This window comes from Vombatus ursinus, unplaced genomic scaffold (genome assembly GCF_900497805.2).
Source record: "Vombatus ursinus unplaced genomic scaffold, bare-nosed wombat genome assembly UNPS02014772.1, whole genome shotgun sequence".
Lineage (NCBI taxonomy): Eukaryota > Metazoa > Chordata > Mammalia > Diprotodontia > Vombatidae > Vombatus > Vombatus ursinus.
The window spans coordinates 3,786,036-3,802,715 of record NW_020954550.1 but is presented as its reverse complement, the minus strand read 5'-3'; the positions used below and the strand labels follow the sequence as shown (position 1 = coordinate 3,802,715).

The following is a 16,680-nucleotide window of genomic DNA, read 5'->3' as shown; positions in this document are numbered from 1 at the left end:
TGTGTGTGTGTGTGTGTGTGTGTGTGTGTGTGTGTGTGTGTGTGTGTGTTCACCCCTTGGATTTCTGACTGTCCACTGCCTTGGACCTCAATATGTGTCATGTTATTGTCACCTGTCGCTCAATGCTGTGGACTCTCCTGAGCATTGTCGTAGCTTTCGCAGAACTCATCGCTTTCATGAGTGCAGACTGGCTAATTGGCACCGCCAAATCCTCCAGCAATGCGGACACGGACAACAGGACAGGGGGCTCCCAGCAGCCTTACCACCCAACCTTGGGCATCTACGCTCGATGTACCCGCATCTCCCACATACACCATTCCAATCGGGACACCCTCTGTGGGCCCTACGCAGAGAACTTCAACGAGATCGCCAGTGGCTTCTGGCAGGCCACCGCTATTTTCCTAGCCGTTGGGATCTTTATTCTCTGTACGGTGGCATTCATATCTGTCTTCACCATGTGTGTGCAGAGCATCATGAAGAAAAGTATTTTTAATGTCTGTGGGCTGCTACAAGGGATTGCAGGTAGGTGCAAAACGAACGAGAGGGGAATGGGGCCTGGTGATGGAAAGGTGTGCAGGAAGTAGGAGGGGAAAAACCTGACTTCATTATGGCACTTTCATTCATTCATTCATTCATTCTCTAACTACTTTGAACAGCAACTCAGTGTGTCAGACTTCTGATCTTTTCTAGACCTCAGTTATCTTTTCAATTAAGGGGCACAAGTCCAACAGAGATGAACCAGCAAGCTGAGCTGGCCCAAGTTTCCTGTATTTCCTGTTTCTGTCGTCTTCGGCTAACATGAAGACAGTCTCTCTTGTTCTCTTTTGGCTTTAGTCAAACCCTCGGCATTAGCTGGTCCTGGGGGGTTAGAAATTGTTAGCTTTCTGTTTGAGTTACCACTCCTTTTTTATTGCTTTTCCCATTAAATTGAAAGCATGCGCTCCATGGCAGCTTATCCTATGGTGAAAGATTATGTCGAGAGCAAAGCTCAGCCACAGGATTTTATTCTAAATAAAAACCTTAAGTGCTCGGAGTTCATTAGGAGTCACTCAGTTCATTCTTACCACTCTCCTCCCCGTGTTCCCTTATCTCCTCAAACTCTATCCTCAAGTCACCAAATCATTTCAGCTGGAAAAAAGAATGAGCCTCAGCTGTCCTATGTTAATTGTATTCCGTTTTAAATTGTCCATCTCCTGGAGCCTGACAGAATGTTTGGTACAGAAAGTGAAAGATAACTCATTGGATTTCAGGGGAATTCTCACCCGTGGTGGTTTGTTAGAAATGAGTGGAAAAGGAGAGCTGGGGAGCATTGCAGTGATCACAGGAGAGAAAGCCTGGAGTGGATAAGAAACCTCCCTTCATTACCAGACTTTCCCAGACTTCACTCTGTGGATCTAGGACTCAGAATACTTGGTTTCAGTTCCAAGGAAGGACAAGCTGTCCACTCAGACTCCTGTGGATTGGAAGAAATAATATTCTGTTTTCTTGGCAACACTCTTTTTTTTTTTTTTTTTAAAGAAAAAGAGTTGAACATTAAGACATCTCATGTAGGTAGATCTTAGAAATGGGATTTTGTCTGGCTTTTGAGAAAAGTACAAAGAATGTTTTTAATAGTTGTATCCAAGATATTTTCCAGTCTCCCAAGTTACAATCAACTGTATTGTCTACGGCTCTCAAGGAAGAGCCTAGGCAACCCTAGTTAATTCACCGTGCCAATAGGATGTACTAAAGCAAGCTGCAGAGGAGGCTCCAGAGTGCTGGCCTGACCCAGCCATGACAACCACCCCTGGACCTTGTGCCCAGGATTTGAAAGAGATCAAGGAGCAGGCATAAAGAAAAGAAATATTCCCTTCATTTCCTTTCTGTTTAGAGAACATGCTTTTCTATAGCACTGCCTATTCCTACTTCCCAGGTGCCACACAGGGACTTGAGGGGGCTGAAGTGTCCCTGCCCACCACCTCCAGCGTCCTGTTAGCCACTGGGACTTCAGAATCCCCCTCCCCAGAATTTCCTGGAGGGCTCCCTGAAGGAGGAGAAAGCTCCGGGCCAAACACCCCGCCCCAGGGTGCCCTGCCTTTCCCGTAGCTTACCTTGGAGATCTGCCCTGGCCTATTTACCTCACCCAGCTTCCAGGGAGCAGAGGTCAAGGTCCTCTGGTCTAGATCTACTCATTCATTATAGCCTGCCGTACCTCAAGGTAGGCAAGGCCCATTCCAGAGCTTGGCAATGACAGCAGTTACGATAAACAACAACAGGAGCTCATATTTCTGTATTAATATGTACAGTTTCCAAGGTGTTTTTCTCACAACGGCCGCATGAAGCAGGTAGTGTATTTTTCACATTCTACAGATGAGGAAATTGACTTACAGAAAGATGAGATGACTGATACACAGCCCCAGACCCCATCTAGTACATTGTGCTGATGCTTCTCCTTGAGGAAGAGTGAATTATTTTTTGTTTTTCAAAAAAGTAGCTTGATAGGACAGGAACTAAGAACTTCTTTCAAAAGACACGAATCCATTATCTCACTTTTTATCTTTATTTCCTTATTTTACTCTTCCTATTTCATCCTCCATATCTACCATCATCTTGTGTATACAGGAAGTGCTTCGTAAATGTTTCCTGAACTGAACTTAATTGAATCCCCTCCTTCAATTCCCCACCATAATCTTGGAAGATAGGTAGGTTAGGGATGATCATCTCCATTTTGATGTGGACAGCAAACTTTGGGTTCCTCAGAGATTGAGGGACTTTCCTAAAGTCCAAAAGTGAGTTATTGGCAGTCAGGACTGGAGTCCATGTCTTCTGGATCTTTTCTTTTCTAGACTATGTTGTCAGTGACCAATATGGAAAGTTCTTAATCTTCCTGCCTTCCAAAGTCTGGCATGAGATATTCCCACAAAAAAATAACTCTCCAGCTAATGGTTAAAAGGACAAATCTCTTTTACTCCTCCAGAGGCATTAGGGATATGAGGTGGGCAGAGGGAATGGGGAGAAGCAGTGAGATACTGAGTCACCGTCTCAGTACTGAGAGGTCATTTATACCCTGGTCTACAACCCAGGTTCTCCATCCTCCTTGACGAAGAATAGAAATCTCAGTAGAGTCAACTCTCTATCATACATATCATAGATTAGGTGGGTACTCCTAAGAGGCCCCAGGGCACAATGGCAGGCAAAGTGGACTGATAATCAGGAAGACCTAGGTTCTAATTATGTCTTTGCCACTAACTCTATGAGCAAAGTCACTTAAACTTTCTGGGCCTCAATTTACTCATCCATAAAGTGAAAATATTAGACTAGGTTACCGCTAATATCCTTTCTAGCTCTAAAATTCTGAGTCTGGGAAGCTCATCTTCCCCTTTTCAACTTAGTTCTACAGCTTTGTGAGATCATCCTACAAATATATCCTGCTCAGCCTGGCATTTCATTACCTGGAAATGTGTAGTGCCATCTACAACCTAGAAGATTTCACTTAGTACCCCCTCTGCCAAATAATTTATTAAAATGTTAAATAGCATTCCTGGGGAATCCTCTACTCATACTTTTCTAGCTGGAGACAAATCCATTTATCCCTACTTGGTTTTCAGTTTTTAAGCTAGTTCTCTACCCACAATAAAAACATTTCCTAGCCACAGGTTTCCTCTTGTGTTCCCCCTTCTTTTCCCCCTCCAAAAACAAACCCAGCTCTTACTGTAGAATCTTGTCAGAGGTTTCTTAGAAGTCTAAATAAATTATCTTCATGAGTTTCCTCTTGGCTGGCTTGCATTACCCAATTAGAGAGGCATGCTCCACTTACCTTTCTCTCAATAGAATATGTTTACATAGATCTTTAATAATCTTACTCTCTATTACAAACGCTACCAATCTTCCAGCCATGCCAGTGAGATGGGCAAGTTACTCTACATACCTGGGAATTCTTATGGGTAGGAATCAGAGACCCCATCCTCCAATTCTCTGGCTATGAGTGAGAGGTTATATTTGGGCCAACACTTCTATGATTTCGTTTTTACAGTCAGGACTCTTGGGTGGATGCCATTCAATATAGATGAATTATTTAAGAACCAGCCTACCAATGCCAGGTATTAGCTTGGTGAGCTAAAATCACCTGAGAAGCTCAAAGTCTAACATTCTTCAGTGCTAATGGCCATTTCAGCTAAATGATATTGTCATTCACTTTGGTTCAAAGACTGACACAGTCAGCCAGTCATTAAGCACATGCCAGGCACTGTGCTAAGTGCTAGGGATACAAAGAGAGGCCAAAGACAATCCCTGACCTCAAGGAGCTCACAATATAATGGGGGAGACAACAAGAAACAAATACATACAAACAAACTTACTGGGTAAATAGGAAATAATTTCTTATGTGCATAGGAAATAGGAATAATGAACAGAGGAAGGCACTAGAAGTAAGAAGGGTTGGAAAAGGCTTCCTATAGAAGATGAGCTTTTAGTTGGGACTTGAAGGAAGCCCTTATCTGAGGCCTTATGCACACTGTCTTTTGAAGAACACCCTCCTTTCCTTCTCTATAGACTACAGAGAGGAAAAATGAATTTAGGAATCTAAAAATTAAATTTTCATTAAAACTCATTTATTAAGTATCTACAAAGAGGATTACATGGACACAGTCATCCCTGCCATCAAGGAGATCTTACAGTCTAAGACAGCTATTCACTGTTATTTTAACTTGTCCCTTATTTTAATTTTTTTTTCCACTTCTCCATCCCCTAAACAATAGGAAGCAAGGATTCAGTCCCTTTTCCAAGGTCGATGTAATAGGAAGAACCAGACTGGGAGTGAGGAAATATGGGTTCATGTCCTGACTCTGCCATTTATGTTTCTGTGTCAGCTTATCAAACCCACTTCTCCTTTCTAGATCTCAGTTTTCTCAGTTGCAAGACTAGATGATTCCTGTAGTTCCTTCCAGGTGTAATAGCCTATGATCCATCTTTATACTCCCTAGGCTTGCCTGTACCTTGTATGTAGTAAGCATGTAAGTGAGGTTTATGGAATGGTTTGTCAAATTGTACTTAGAATGTGCTTTATTCAGACAGCCCAGCAGCTCCTTCAGACCTTCCAAGAGGATGTAACTGGGTCCTTTTCAGTCAAATAAGAGTTCTACTTATAGCATTATTTATATGGGCATTGTTGGACGATACACCACGAGTGAGGTGAGGTGGGAAAAGTCCTGTGGAAGAACGTGGCTTTCTTGCTTCAGATGAGAACCTGTTGTTTTCAGCCTTAGTTGCAATGACAGATTAGCACAGTGTGAGAGGGGAGGGACAGGCCACCTGAGGGTCTTTTCCACATAAAAACCATACTCCATCAATTCCAACTTTCCTAAAAGGTTTTCTTTTTTTTGTCTTTCTTTCTTCTTGCACAGTCCCTCCCCCCTCCCCTCCCCCAAAGGAATGATTCAAATTTTAAAATTGGCGGGAAGCAATTCCTGTTCAGTCAGAGCACCTCTCTTGGGACCACTTCATCTCAGCTCTGAAACACTGGAGAGAAATCTATCCCCGTTATGTCTGTCTAGCCCAGTTGGGCCTCTGGGAGGAGGGAGTGTGCAAAAGAGTGAACTCAGTGATCAGGAAACTACTTTTCTTGTGGAAACAAGATTGCAGGGAGGCCTGGATGGCTTCTCCATGTCTCTGCAATGCAGATAGATCCACCCAGTTTCAAGTAAAGCTTTTGGCTTAGGTTCCTGGCCCTGTTGCTGTGAAATCTGCCCATGCCGGTATCTGAAGCCAGCTGCCTTCTGACCGCTGAAGACTTGCTTCTTCAGTACATTTACTGGTTCTTTCTCCCCTGCCAGCTGTGTGACTCGTCTGCATCTGGTTAACAGCAGCACAAGTTTAGCTGATGACTTAGTACAGATGTGACGTGTATTCTTTGGGGGTTTTTCCCCCCTTGTCAGTCCTGGATCTGGAAGACATGGAAACAATTGGTGTGAGAAAGGGCTGTTACCAGAGCAAGGGATCTTTCAGAAACAGACTCCAGATTGTATTCATTCCCAGCTTGGCAAGCATGATATTTTTTTCTTTTCTTTTCTGTTCTTTTCTTTTCTTTTCTTTTCTTTTTAAAAGCAAAGCTTTTTCAGATTTTAGGACCATACAAGAGTTAATTTTTTTAATTGCTAAGTATGAGTTTAATGATTAAAATAGACTATAGGCCTGTATAATCTTGATCCTCCAGAAAAGCTGGGCCAAAGAATAATAGAAGTCATAATCAAGCATCCTGATGCTTGGTTAAAGGATGTAAACTGGTTATGAAAGAATCTGCTTCTCCAAATGGAAATTTGGGGAAATACTAAAGTCGGGTTAATTCAAGCAAACCTCAGTAAAAATAATACAGATGAAGCTCTTAGTTCTTAAATTAATCCAGACGCTAGCATTTGCTTTGACGGCCTGAACACAGCAGTCTCTCAGTCACTCATTAAGCATCGATTAAGCACCTACCATGTGCCAGGCACCATTAGAGGCATTAGAGATACAAAGACAAAAGTGAAACAGACCCAGCCCTCAAAGAGTTTATGTACTCAGTAGACAATGGACAAATAACTAAGAAATTAATGGTATCCAGCAGTTCTTAGCCAGACTTGGGAGCATGCTCAGCCAAACCTAGATAAAGAGCAGTCATTTCCAGGGGCTGTTCTCCCCCTGCCCCCACCCAGAAATGTGGCTGAAAGAACATCCAGTAGCCATAAATGATTCTAGGAGCTTTCCTGAGCAGGCTGTGTCACAGACGACATTTTGATTTCCCTAAAACTCTCACATTCCATCACAGAAGGAGCCTTAGAATTCACTTTATTTTTTAAAACAACATTTGGTAGGAGAAGGTAGTTCATGACACCCTCTGACTTTCAATAATCTGCCCTTTTCGAGGTCTGAATGTCTGTGAGGGAGCTCTGAGGCCATAGTGCAACTCTCTGAACAGGAACGTTAAAAACTCACTTTGCCAGAGCACTTTATAGTTTATCCAATCCTATAAACATTTATTATGCACCTACTAGGTGCCAGGCATTATACTAAGTGCTAGGATACAATTCATAAAAAGAAAGACAGACCCCTGCCCTCAAAGAGTTTACAATCTAATGGGGCAGGAGTGGGGGAAAGACAATTCGTAAAAGGAGGCAGAAAAGTGGCAGGGGGGGACACCAGAGGAAACCTATGGGGACATCTTGTTCTGTGGAGTTGAAACCAGACAGAGCAGCAGATACAAAAACAGAGGGAGCTAAGTCCAGTTTCTGCCTTCTGTAAAGGAAGGCATTGGGAGGAGCCCTCCCGAGAGGAGAGGTGGTGTCAGTCAAGGTTTGAGTTAGCCTGGTGATAAGATTAGAAGTAATGAACTTGTCCTGGAGAGGCTCCAGTGGAGCTGAAACCAGGAAAAGCAGCAGATGAAAAGTGGAGAGTTTACAAAGTACTTCCTACACAAAAACCCTGGGAGGTGGTTTGCGTAAAAATTATTATCCCCATTTGATAGATGAGGAAGCTCAGGGTGAATAAGTGATTTAGGCTTATGGCTTTAAAGTTGGAAAGGACCTTAGAGACCATCTAATCTAATCCCCTTATTTTAAAGGTGAGGAAGCTCAAAGAAGGTGACTTAGTATCATAAACATAGACCCGAAAGGGACTTTTGGTTGTTGTTCAGTTGTTTCTGTCTTGTCCGACTCTTTGTGACCCAATTCGGGGTTTTCTTGGCAAAGATACTGGAGTGGTTTGCCATTTCCTTCTCCAGCTCATTCTACAGATGAGGAAACTGAAGCAAACAGGGTGAAGGGACTTTCCCAGGGTAACACAGCTAGTAAGTGTCTGAGATAGGATTTAACTCAGATCTTCCTGACTCCAAACCCAGCACTCTATCCACTGCTCCACCTAGCTGCCTTGTGTGCTGCAAGACACCCCAATGAAATGTTTCTTGTTTTCTTTTGTACATGTGAGCCATCCCTCCTTTTAACTGCAATCTCCTTATATCTTTTGATCATTTGGTTTCGTTTATCACAAGAATATCAATATAGTTACGGTTCCATTCCCAAAACTGGAGGTTAATTCTTTGGTCATTAGACAAAGCTTTCTCATAGATACCACTTAATAACTGTATGACTTTGGACAAGTCACCTAATTTCCCTGGGCCTCGGTTTCCTTATCTGTAAGATGAGAAGGTTGCATCAGATGATTTATTAGGTGCCTTCCAATTCTCAATCTACAATCCTTTGTTGAGTTAAGTTAATGCTGTTAAGTTCATGTTTATACATGGTTTAAAAATGACATCATTTTTAGTCATCTTTGTCCTCTTTTCCACTACTCTACCTTTCTATGTCACCACAGAAGGAAAAGGGTTGCCTAAGACCAAGGGCCATTTTTTGGTTTTCTTTGTTTTATGGATTGCCATCACCCAGGTTCCAGCCGACTCGTGATGAGCTCTTCTGTACCCAGCCAGATTTTTTTTTATCAGAGGGCAGGCTTAGTCTTCCGCCAGGGCGAGACTAAAAGCCATCCAAGTGTGTTAGAACCTACTGGAACTTGAACTTCACTGGTACATTCTTTGCAAACCCAGGGGCATCCGCTCACCATGATGAAGCATTAAAGCAGGATTTTGTGGAAGATTTGAGACCAAAGCAACTAAGAATATTAACTATAGAGAATTTAGCAGTAAGAGCAGAGGTCATTATTCTTGCTTTTTAACAGATCACTGAAGAGATGCCTTAATTTCCAAACTGTCCACTAGCTAAGGCTGACAGTCAATAACTTTAATTCATTAGAAGTGCAGATCAGCAGTTGTATATCAGAATGAAATCAAGAATATTCGAAATGCTAACCTTCAGTAACTCACATTGGACTTGGATGAAAATTTCAAAATTATAAAAGAGCAAGACTAGAATTAAATTAGATCTTTATTGAGTACCAACCACGTATGGAGTATTATACCAGAAACTATTAGGATGGTAATTTCTTGATTTTCTCAGCTCTAGTACAGTAATAATAGGGAGTCAGCGTTCTGCAAACTACGCCCTCAAGAAATGAAAATTCATCATCTGTTGCAGAGAAACATAGGAACCCATCCTTATTATGAGATAAATAATTACTGCCTTAAAGCGAATGGATCAGGCAGGCATTAATTTGAGCATGGGATCTATTTTTGAAGAATCATTTGGAAGGCCTAGAAGTAAATTATATACTATCTTAAAATTCAAACATGGCAATTGATATGCAAATAATTCATGGAGGGTAGATTGTCATGGTAACCACCTAATTACAAGCATCAAATTATCACTGGTCCATGAGTGATCTATGTACATATCCCATTAACAAATAATCTCCCAAGCATGGCTGTGAATATTTACTCTAACATTTCGGGACATATCGTTTTAAGAGCTTAAGGCAGCAGCGGTTGATACCTGAATGCTACAAGATCATTTAAAACAATAAAAGAACTGCCTACTTGGGGAATAACACAGCTCTGCTCATAAAGCTATTTTGACTATTTATCGAAATTTCTGCAGTGTTACCACTGTAAGTAATCATTTAGAGTATATACCTCAGAGTCACAGAATTGGAAAGCATCTCAGAGCCCATCTAGTCCAGCCCGTTCTACAAGAGCTGCCCCCTCCTAATTACATCCTCCATATATTGTCATCCCTCCCTTTTTTGAAGGCTCCCCGTAAGGGGGAACCCACTCATTGGAACATGGGACCATTGATCTCTAGCTGGAAGGAACCTCAGAAGCCAAGGAGTCTAAGACCCCTCCTCCCCTTGCCATTCTGCAGTTGCAGGAAACTAAGTGACTTGCCCAAGGTCACAAAAGTACTAAGTATCCCAGGTTGTTGTTGTTTCTCGTCCTTTGTTTTCGAGAAGGACCAATGACATCATGGGGTGATGTCTTGACTTGTGCATGAATTGGATTTACGTGAGACAGAGTTGCACAAAGTTGTCAACCTTACTCTCTCTCTCTTCCCTGAGTCGTCAAAGTCTAGTGGCAAGATAAAAGTCAGGAAGATTGGTAAAGGCCTGGGATTCAGTGGATCACTTTGGTGTCTTTGATATCTGACCAAGTTCTAAGTGCTCCACAGCACCTACTTCAGTGGCCTTTGTGGCTTTTGGAACAAATTGTTCTCATCCGTCTATTCCTCTGGAGGTAGGATTTGAACCAAGGTCCTCTGTTTCTAGGGCCAAAACTCTTTCCAGTGTTCCCAGGCCCTCCCATGGCAGTTGGCGTCACTCCTCTAGAGATGAAATGTATTTGAAGTATATTAAGAAAACAAAATCAATATAAATGTAATTTATGAATCAGTATGAGTAGGTGTCTGTGAATCCAAATCATCTGTAAATAGTTCACTTTGTAGCTAAGCAATAATTCTGTATCCAAAATATTTCATGGTGATTTGCCTGCAGTGTTAGTTCACTATAGCAGTTGAGGTCTCTAGAGACATGCCGACCAAATCTTAAAAACTGGAACCAGATTGGGACCATGAATTATTTGGCATTATCTAAATTCAGAGACTTCAGCAGACGAGAGCACTCCTTTATGAAGTGAATAACGGAATAGGCTAAATTTAGAAGAAATTGCAAGAAGTATTTCTTAGTGAATTATAGGCTACATTCAGTTTAGGTTAGCACTTGCTCTTAAATTATCCTCATATTTGGATTATTGCTACAACAGAATCTCTGTCTGTGAGGCAGCTGTCTTTGACCTGGAACCAGAGACTCTGGGTTCAAATCCTACCAGTGTGGGATCTTACCTAATGTGCTTTACCCTCTGGGCTCCATTTCTTCATCTATGAGAGTTGGCCCGACTTCTAAGAGATCTCCTTGCTCTAAATCTATGGTCCAAAGGTGATTCTTAACCTTGCCTACTTAATTGACCAGGACATTGGTTTATACTTTTCCTTGGTTTCATATGAATTGAGAATGTCATAGATTTAGAGCTGAAAGGGACCTAAGAGGCATCTGGTTCAAATTTCTTGACTTGCCCAAAGTCACCCGAGTAATAAGCATCAGAAACAGGATTTGAACCCAGGTTCTGTGACACCACCTCACATATTGTTCTTTCCACTTTAAGACAGTTAATTGTCTGGCATGCTCTCCCTGCCCTCCCTTCCCCTGTCCCTCCAAGGAATAATTGTGTCAAGTGTCAGCTTGACTATTAGAATGATAAGGGTGTAATCTTCAGTCACCAAGTGAGTTTGCCAGGATGAATTTCAACACTTTGTAGTGAATTCATTAGAAACAACCAGTGAAATTATTTGCATGTAAGAAATGAATCATTGCTGCAAATGACCTAGGCAGGCTTGAAAAACCATTTACATTAACTATTTCTACCCTTATTCCCTTTCAAGCCCATGAGAGTTGCCTCCTCCATAGAAATCAAATGTCACTTGTATATTGGATCTTAACACTTCCCAAGGACAGTGCATGAAACCCTAACAATTGATTTTTGTTCATTGTGTGTAGAAATTCGCTGGCTCTCTGAAAGCTTTGATTTCAAGGATTTATTGACATTGAAAACCTGAAATGTGTTATGGTCCTTCTAAATGACTGTGGCCCATAGAACTAGTCTTTAAAAGTATCATCATGAATACTTTTTTCTGTCTGTCTTGCAAAACACAATTTGAGTCTTTTTGAGTCCTGAGGTTACTTACTTGTCAGATGTATATTTTTAAATAAGAAAGAAAGAAAGAAAGAAAGAAAGAAAGAAAGAGAGAAAGAGAGAAAGAGAGAAAGAGAGAAAGAAAGAAAGAAAGAAAGAGAAAGAAAGAAAAGAGGACCATATGCAAGGATTTTGTACTAATAGGGCCCCACAAATAATTACAGGGCAGATAAAAATAATCAGCGCGGGGAGTGGAAGCCTTCCAGGTGGGGCCCAGGTGTGCTCAGATGGGGCATGGAGCCCAAATGCTTCAATGAGATTAGTACAGAGAAGAACACATCAGTTGGTTGTAGCTGTACCATAATCAGAATACTTTAGAAATGAGTGACCTCCCCAAAGCCCAGCCAAATCCTTTCTTCTTCCTCCTGCCCCTTCCTAAACATCCTTTTTCCTCCTGCCTCTCTGGCACCCTTATCCACTTTCTAATTGATTTTATCCTTCAGTAGGCTTTTCAGACCATCAATTGATTTTATCCTTCAGTAGGCTTTTCAGACCATCAATGTAAAATATGTTTTAGCTCAAAATTGAGCAAAACATTTCAGAATCCCCCAAATCAATAAATGACCAGTGTGACCCCTGGTTTGTATGTTAAATCCTCTATATGGTGAGCTCCACACACACCTACTCACCTGCTAAAGTGATTTGCCCAAGGTCAGTCACATAACTGCACAGTTAGTGGCAAACCTAAGATCTGAGCATACAAATTCTTCTGACCCCAGAACTAGGATGGAACCACTACATGGTGTAATTTCCCAATTTCCTCCTAATGAATGAATGAATGAGTTGCTTAGAATAGGGTTAGAACTCATTCATTTAGCCAGCTTTTTCTTGGTATCCATTTCTGATTTGCTACTCAATTAATGATTCTAACAGATGCTGAAGTTTCTAAATGAAGTACACATTTTCTGCTCCATTTCACTTAGGCACAATCACTGGTCTAGTCACTCTCCCTGACCACTTATTTACTTGATGACAGATCATTATTCCCTGTCCACTCACAGGGCTTCTCATACCTCTCCTGCCCCCTCCTACCCTCAACTTCTACAGCTTCCTCTTTTTTGCCCTTATACCATTCCTTGGACCAGTTATCCTGCCTGATCCATCTGGTATTCTTCAGGGAAATCACCTGACCCATAGTCTCCTAAGCAGTAATTAATACTATTCATACACATCTATTTAACCTATATAAATACATGTGGGTGAAATAGATGTGGCATAGTAATAGTCTTTTATGGTAGTTTGATTGTATGGTATTAAGTAAGTAAATCAATTTGGGTAGCATTGTCATTTTTATTCTATTAGCTCAGCCTACCCATGAACGATTAATATTTCTTCAGTTATTTAAATCTATATTTATTTGTATGAAGTGTATTTTATACTGTATATAGTAACTTTAGATGGAATTCCCACTGGGTTTTGTTAATAATATATAATAATTAATATGCTGATGATTTATGTGGGTTTATTTTATATCCTTCAACTTTGCTCAAGTTATTCATTGTTTTGACTAGTTTTTCAGTTGAGTCTCTAGGGTTCCCTAAGTAAACCACCTTATCATCTACAAAAAGTGATAGTTTTGTTTCCTTATTGCCTCTGCTTATTCCATTTCTTTTTCTTGTCTTATTGCCATAGCTAGGACTTCTAGTATAATATTGACTAGCAATGATGATAATGGTCATCCTTGCTTCACCCTTGATCTTGCTGGAAAGATCTCTAGTTTATTCCTGTTAAAGATAATGCTTGCTCTTGGTTTTAGATAAATACTACTTAGCATGTTAAGTAAAGCTCCCTTTATTCCTATGATTCCTAGTGTTTTCTGACTTTTTTTAAAGCTGCAACATCACAAGCGGAAGCACAGGATCTCAGGATTGGAAGAGACCTTAGGAAACAGCTAGTCCAACCTATACCCGAACAAGAATCCCTTCTACAGCTCGCTCCACTTGAGGGTTCCAGTGATTAGCTGACTCCCTAGCTTCTAAGCCAGCTCATTCCCCATTGGTATGGCTCTCATTGCTAATAACTTCTTATTTACATTGAACCTAAATCTCCTTCTCCGGGCAACTTCCATCCATCATTCCTGGTCTTGTCCCGTGGGGCCAAACTAGCACCTCATCTGCATGATATGCTTTATCATACTTGACCTTGACTATCAAAATTCCCCCATGTTATGTCTTCTTTGGGAGAAATATGCCTGGTTCCTTCAACTAATTGTCATATCACATGGTTTCCTGTCTCCTCTTCAACCTGGCCATCTTCCTCTGGACAAGCTTATTGATTTCCTTTCTAAAATGTGGTGGCCAGAGCAGAACACAACACGTGTTATGACCAGAAGAGTAGGGCATACAAGAAGGAAAAATCCAATTACATAGAAATGGTCTTTTCATTCTAGGAGTCTGCAATCTGAAATAGCTTACGTGGATATGGACAAATACACGCTAGACAATCTTTTTCCCCTTCCTGGAGCTGGATCTTTGATTACTTTGGTGTGGGAAGGGAAGGAAATAAGCATTTATATAGTGTTTACTGTGGGCCAGGTGCTGTCCTAAGTGCTTCATAAATGTTATCTCCTTTAGTCCTCACAATAACCCTGGAAGTTAGGTGCTATTAGTATCCCCATTTTACAGATGAGGAAATTGAGGCAGAGGCTAAGTGGCTTGCCCTAGGTCACACAGATAGTTAAGTGTCTAAGGCTAAGTTTGAATTCAAGTCTTCCTGACTCTAGCCTTGGCACTCTATCAACTCTGCCACCTGGCTGCCTTTACCAGTGAAGACTGCCATGTGCTCTGCAATTTATCCTTAGAGGGTTGCCCCAGGATACCAAGAGGTTAAGTGACTTCCCTAAAGTCACACAGCCAGTCTGTATAAGAGGAAAGACTTGAACCCAGATTATCCTGACTCTGAAATCCAGACTTCTATCAGTTATATCACACTGACTTTCATAGATTATATTGTTATCAAATCAATTTCTTAGGTAACATTGGTTGTTGTTTAGTAGTTTTAGTCATGTGTGACTCTTCGTGACTCTATTTTAGGTTTTCTTTACAAAGATACTGGTTGGTTTGCCATTTCCTTCTCCAGCTCATTTTACAGAGGAGGAAACTGAGGCAAACAGGATGAAGTGACTTGTCCAGGGTCATACAGCTAGTAAGGCTGGATTTGAACTTAAGAAGATGATTTTTCCTGACTCCAGACCCAGCTGCACTCTTAGATTAACACACACATGCTTTATACAAGCAGTAGTAAGCCTAGAATGGCTAAGAGTACAATGTAACCATGTATTGTTTGAGAGGGAGATACTTTGTTAATTATAAACCCTTATAAATGTGAGGTATTTGTGTGATTATGATGATAAAACTTTTTTATTATTTTTTATTGTTTATGTGTGTGTATATATTTATTATTTTATTATTTATATTCTCTTTGGTTCCATAAGTTGAGAACACCATTTTGCCTCAGTTCTTTCTGGAAGAAGTAGAATTCTGAGTCTTTTGATAGAAAGGAGTTCTCTTGGCACACTTGTGGGGTGATGTAATGCCATACATAGGGTGCTGTTTGAGAGGTCGTTCTTTGGAGGCTAGATTTTGTCCAGTGGGCTATTGATGGCTTGTCCTGAAAAAAAAAATTTATTTCTCTGTGGAAAATCTGATGACTTTGAGGGGAGCCTCATTTTCAGTGCTATTCCCATGGGTGGATTTATCTTTTACATTATCCCTAGACATGAACCCAATTGCAACCTAACAAAAAAGAACAAAACAAAGGACAAAAAACAGATCTGGTCAACTTGAGAGTTTTTCCTCTGGCCTAGTGGTTCGTATCTCCTAGCCTGTTTTTAGAAGCTCTTTGAACTCCCTAACTATTGGACCCTAGAAGTGATGGTCATTCAGACACCCATCAGTCCTTTCTCCAAGTCGCTTTGGTTGAGTTCATTTGTTTCAGATGATAGTGCTGGTAAACATTGTGCTGAGAATGCCATTGGTGCCTGGGATCTGGATACCTCCAAGGAGAGGATACCATGATCACCTGAGGTTTGTTAACATCAGCACCATCTTCATTTCTAGGGATTCTTTAGCTTGTTTTTTCTCTTTTGATTCCCCTCCCCAGCTTCTACCTGCTTTTCTTTCCAGTTTTCCACAGTACAAGTTAATCATGACACTGGGCCTCTCATCTAGTCTGTCATCCAGGGCAGGAAGAGTTGATTACATTGAGTTTCACTACCAAAGCACAGGAACAGGGAAGCCCTGGATAGGAGAAATTGGGACTATATTTATAGGACAAGAGCCAAGCCAGCAACGTGAGGTTTGAGTTGTTCTGGTCGACTTATAATTCCCTTTCCAATTTGTAGGATACAGACAAAATGCCCTTCTTGCACTTTCTCGTGCCCCATAGTCCATCTTATTGTACATCTGCATGGGTTGCTCCCTAATGCCTAGAATGGCCTAAAATTCCCCTCTGCTCCCTCACCTCTACCTCTTAAAATTCCATTTCCCTTAAAACTCTGCTCAAGTGACACCTTCTTTGTGAAACCTTTCCTGGATGCTAGCTCTCCCCCACCCACCCAAATTTTTTTTTTACCTTAAATTTACTTATTTATGTTAGGGGGAGGTAATCAGGGTTAAGTGACTTACCCAGGGTCACACAGTATTTCAGGCTGGATTTGAACTCAGGTCTTCCTGACTCCAGAACCAGTGCTCAATCCACTGCCTCACCTTATATTTATTTTTTATATGTTTTCTATATACTTGCCTATGTAAATGTTGTCTTCCATATTAGAATGTAGTAGGCTCCTTAAAGGCAGAGGCAGTGCCTGACACACTTTTGACTCTTAATAAATGCTTATTGATTGACTGACTTGAACAACCCAGTGACAGAGTTAGTGCTTGTATTATTATCCCCATTTTATTGGTTAGTACTACAAATGAGGAAACTGAGGCTTAAAAAGAAGAAAAGATTGGTTGGAAGTAGCATAACTGGTGGAAGAGCTTGGATTAAACCAACGTCCTCCAGTGCAAGAACAAGACAAGAATGATGAGGAAAGCAAA

The 16,680-nt window shown here is 41.1% G+C and overlaps 1 protein-coding gene across 1 annotated transcript in view; it reads left to right on the top strand.

Moving 5' to 3' along the window:
* The first annotated feature begins 6 nt into the window (after positions 1-6).
* Positions 7-16,680, top strand: part of LHFPL2 (LHFPL tetraspan subfamily member 2) — a 40,306-nt gene continuing 23,632 nt past the window's right edge. Inside the window, exon 1 of the mRNA XM_027863478.1 lies at positions 7-522. Coding sequence (XP_027719279.1) covers positions 93-522 — 430 coding nt within the window. The 5' untranslated portion in view covers positions 7-92. The remainder of the gene's footprint in view (positions 523-16,680) is intronic.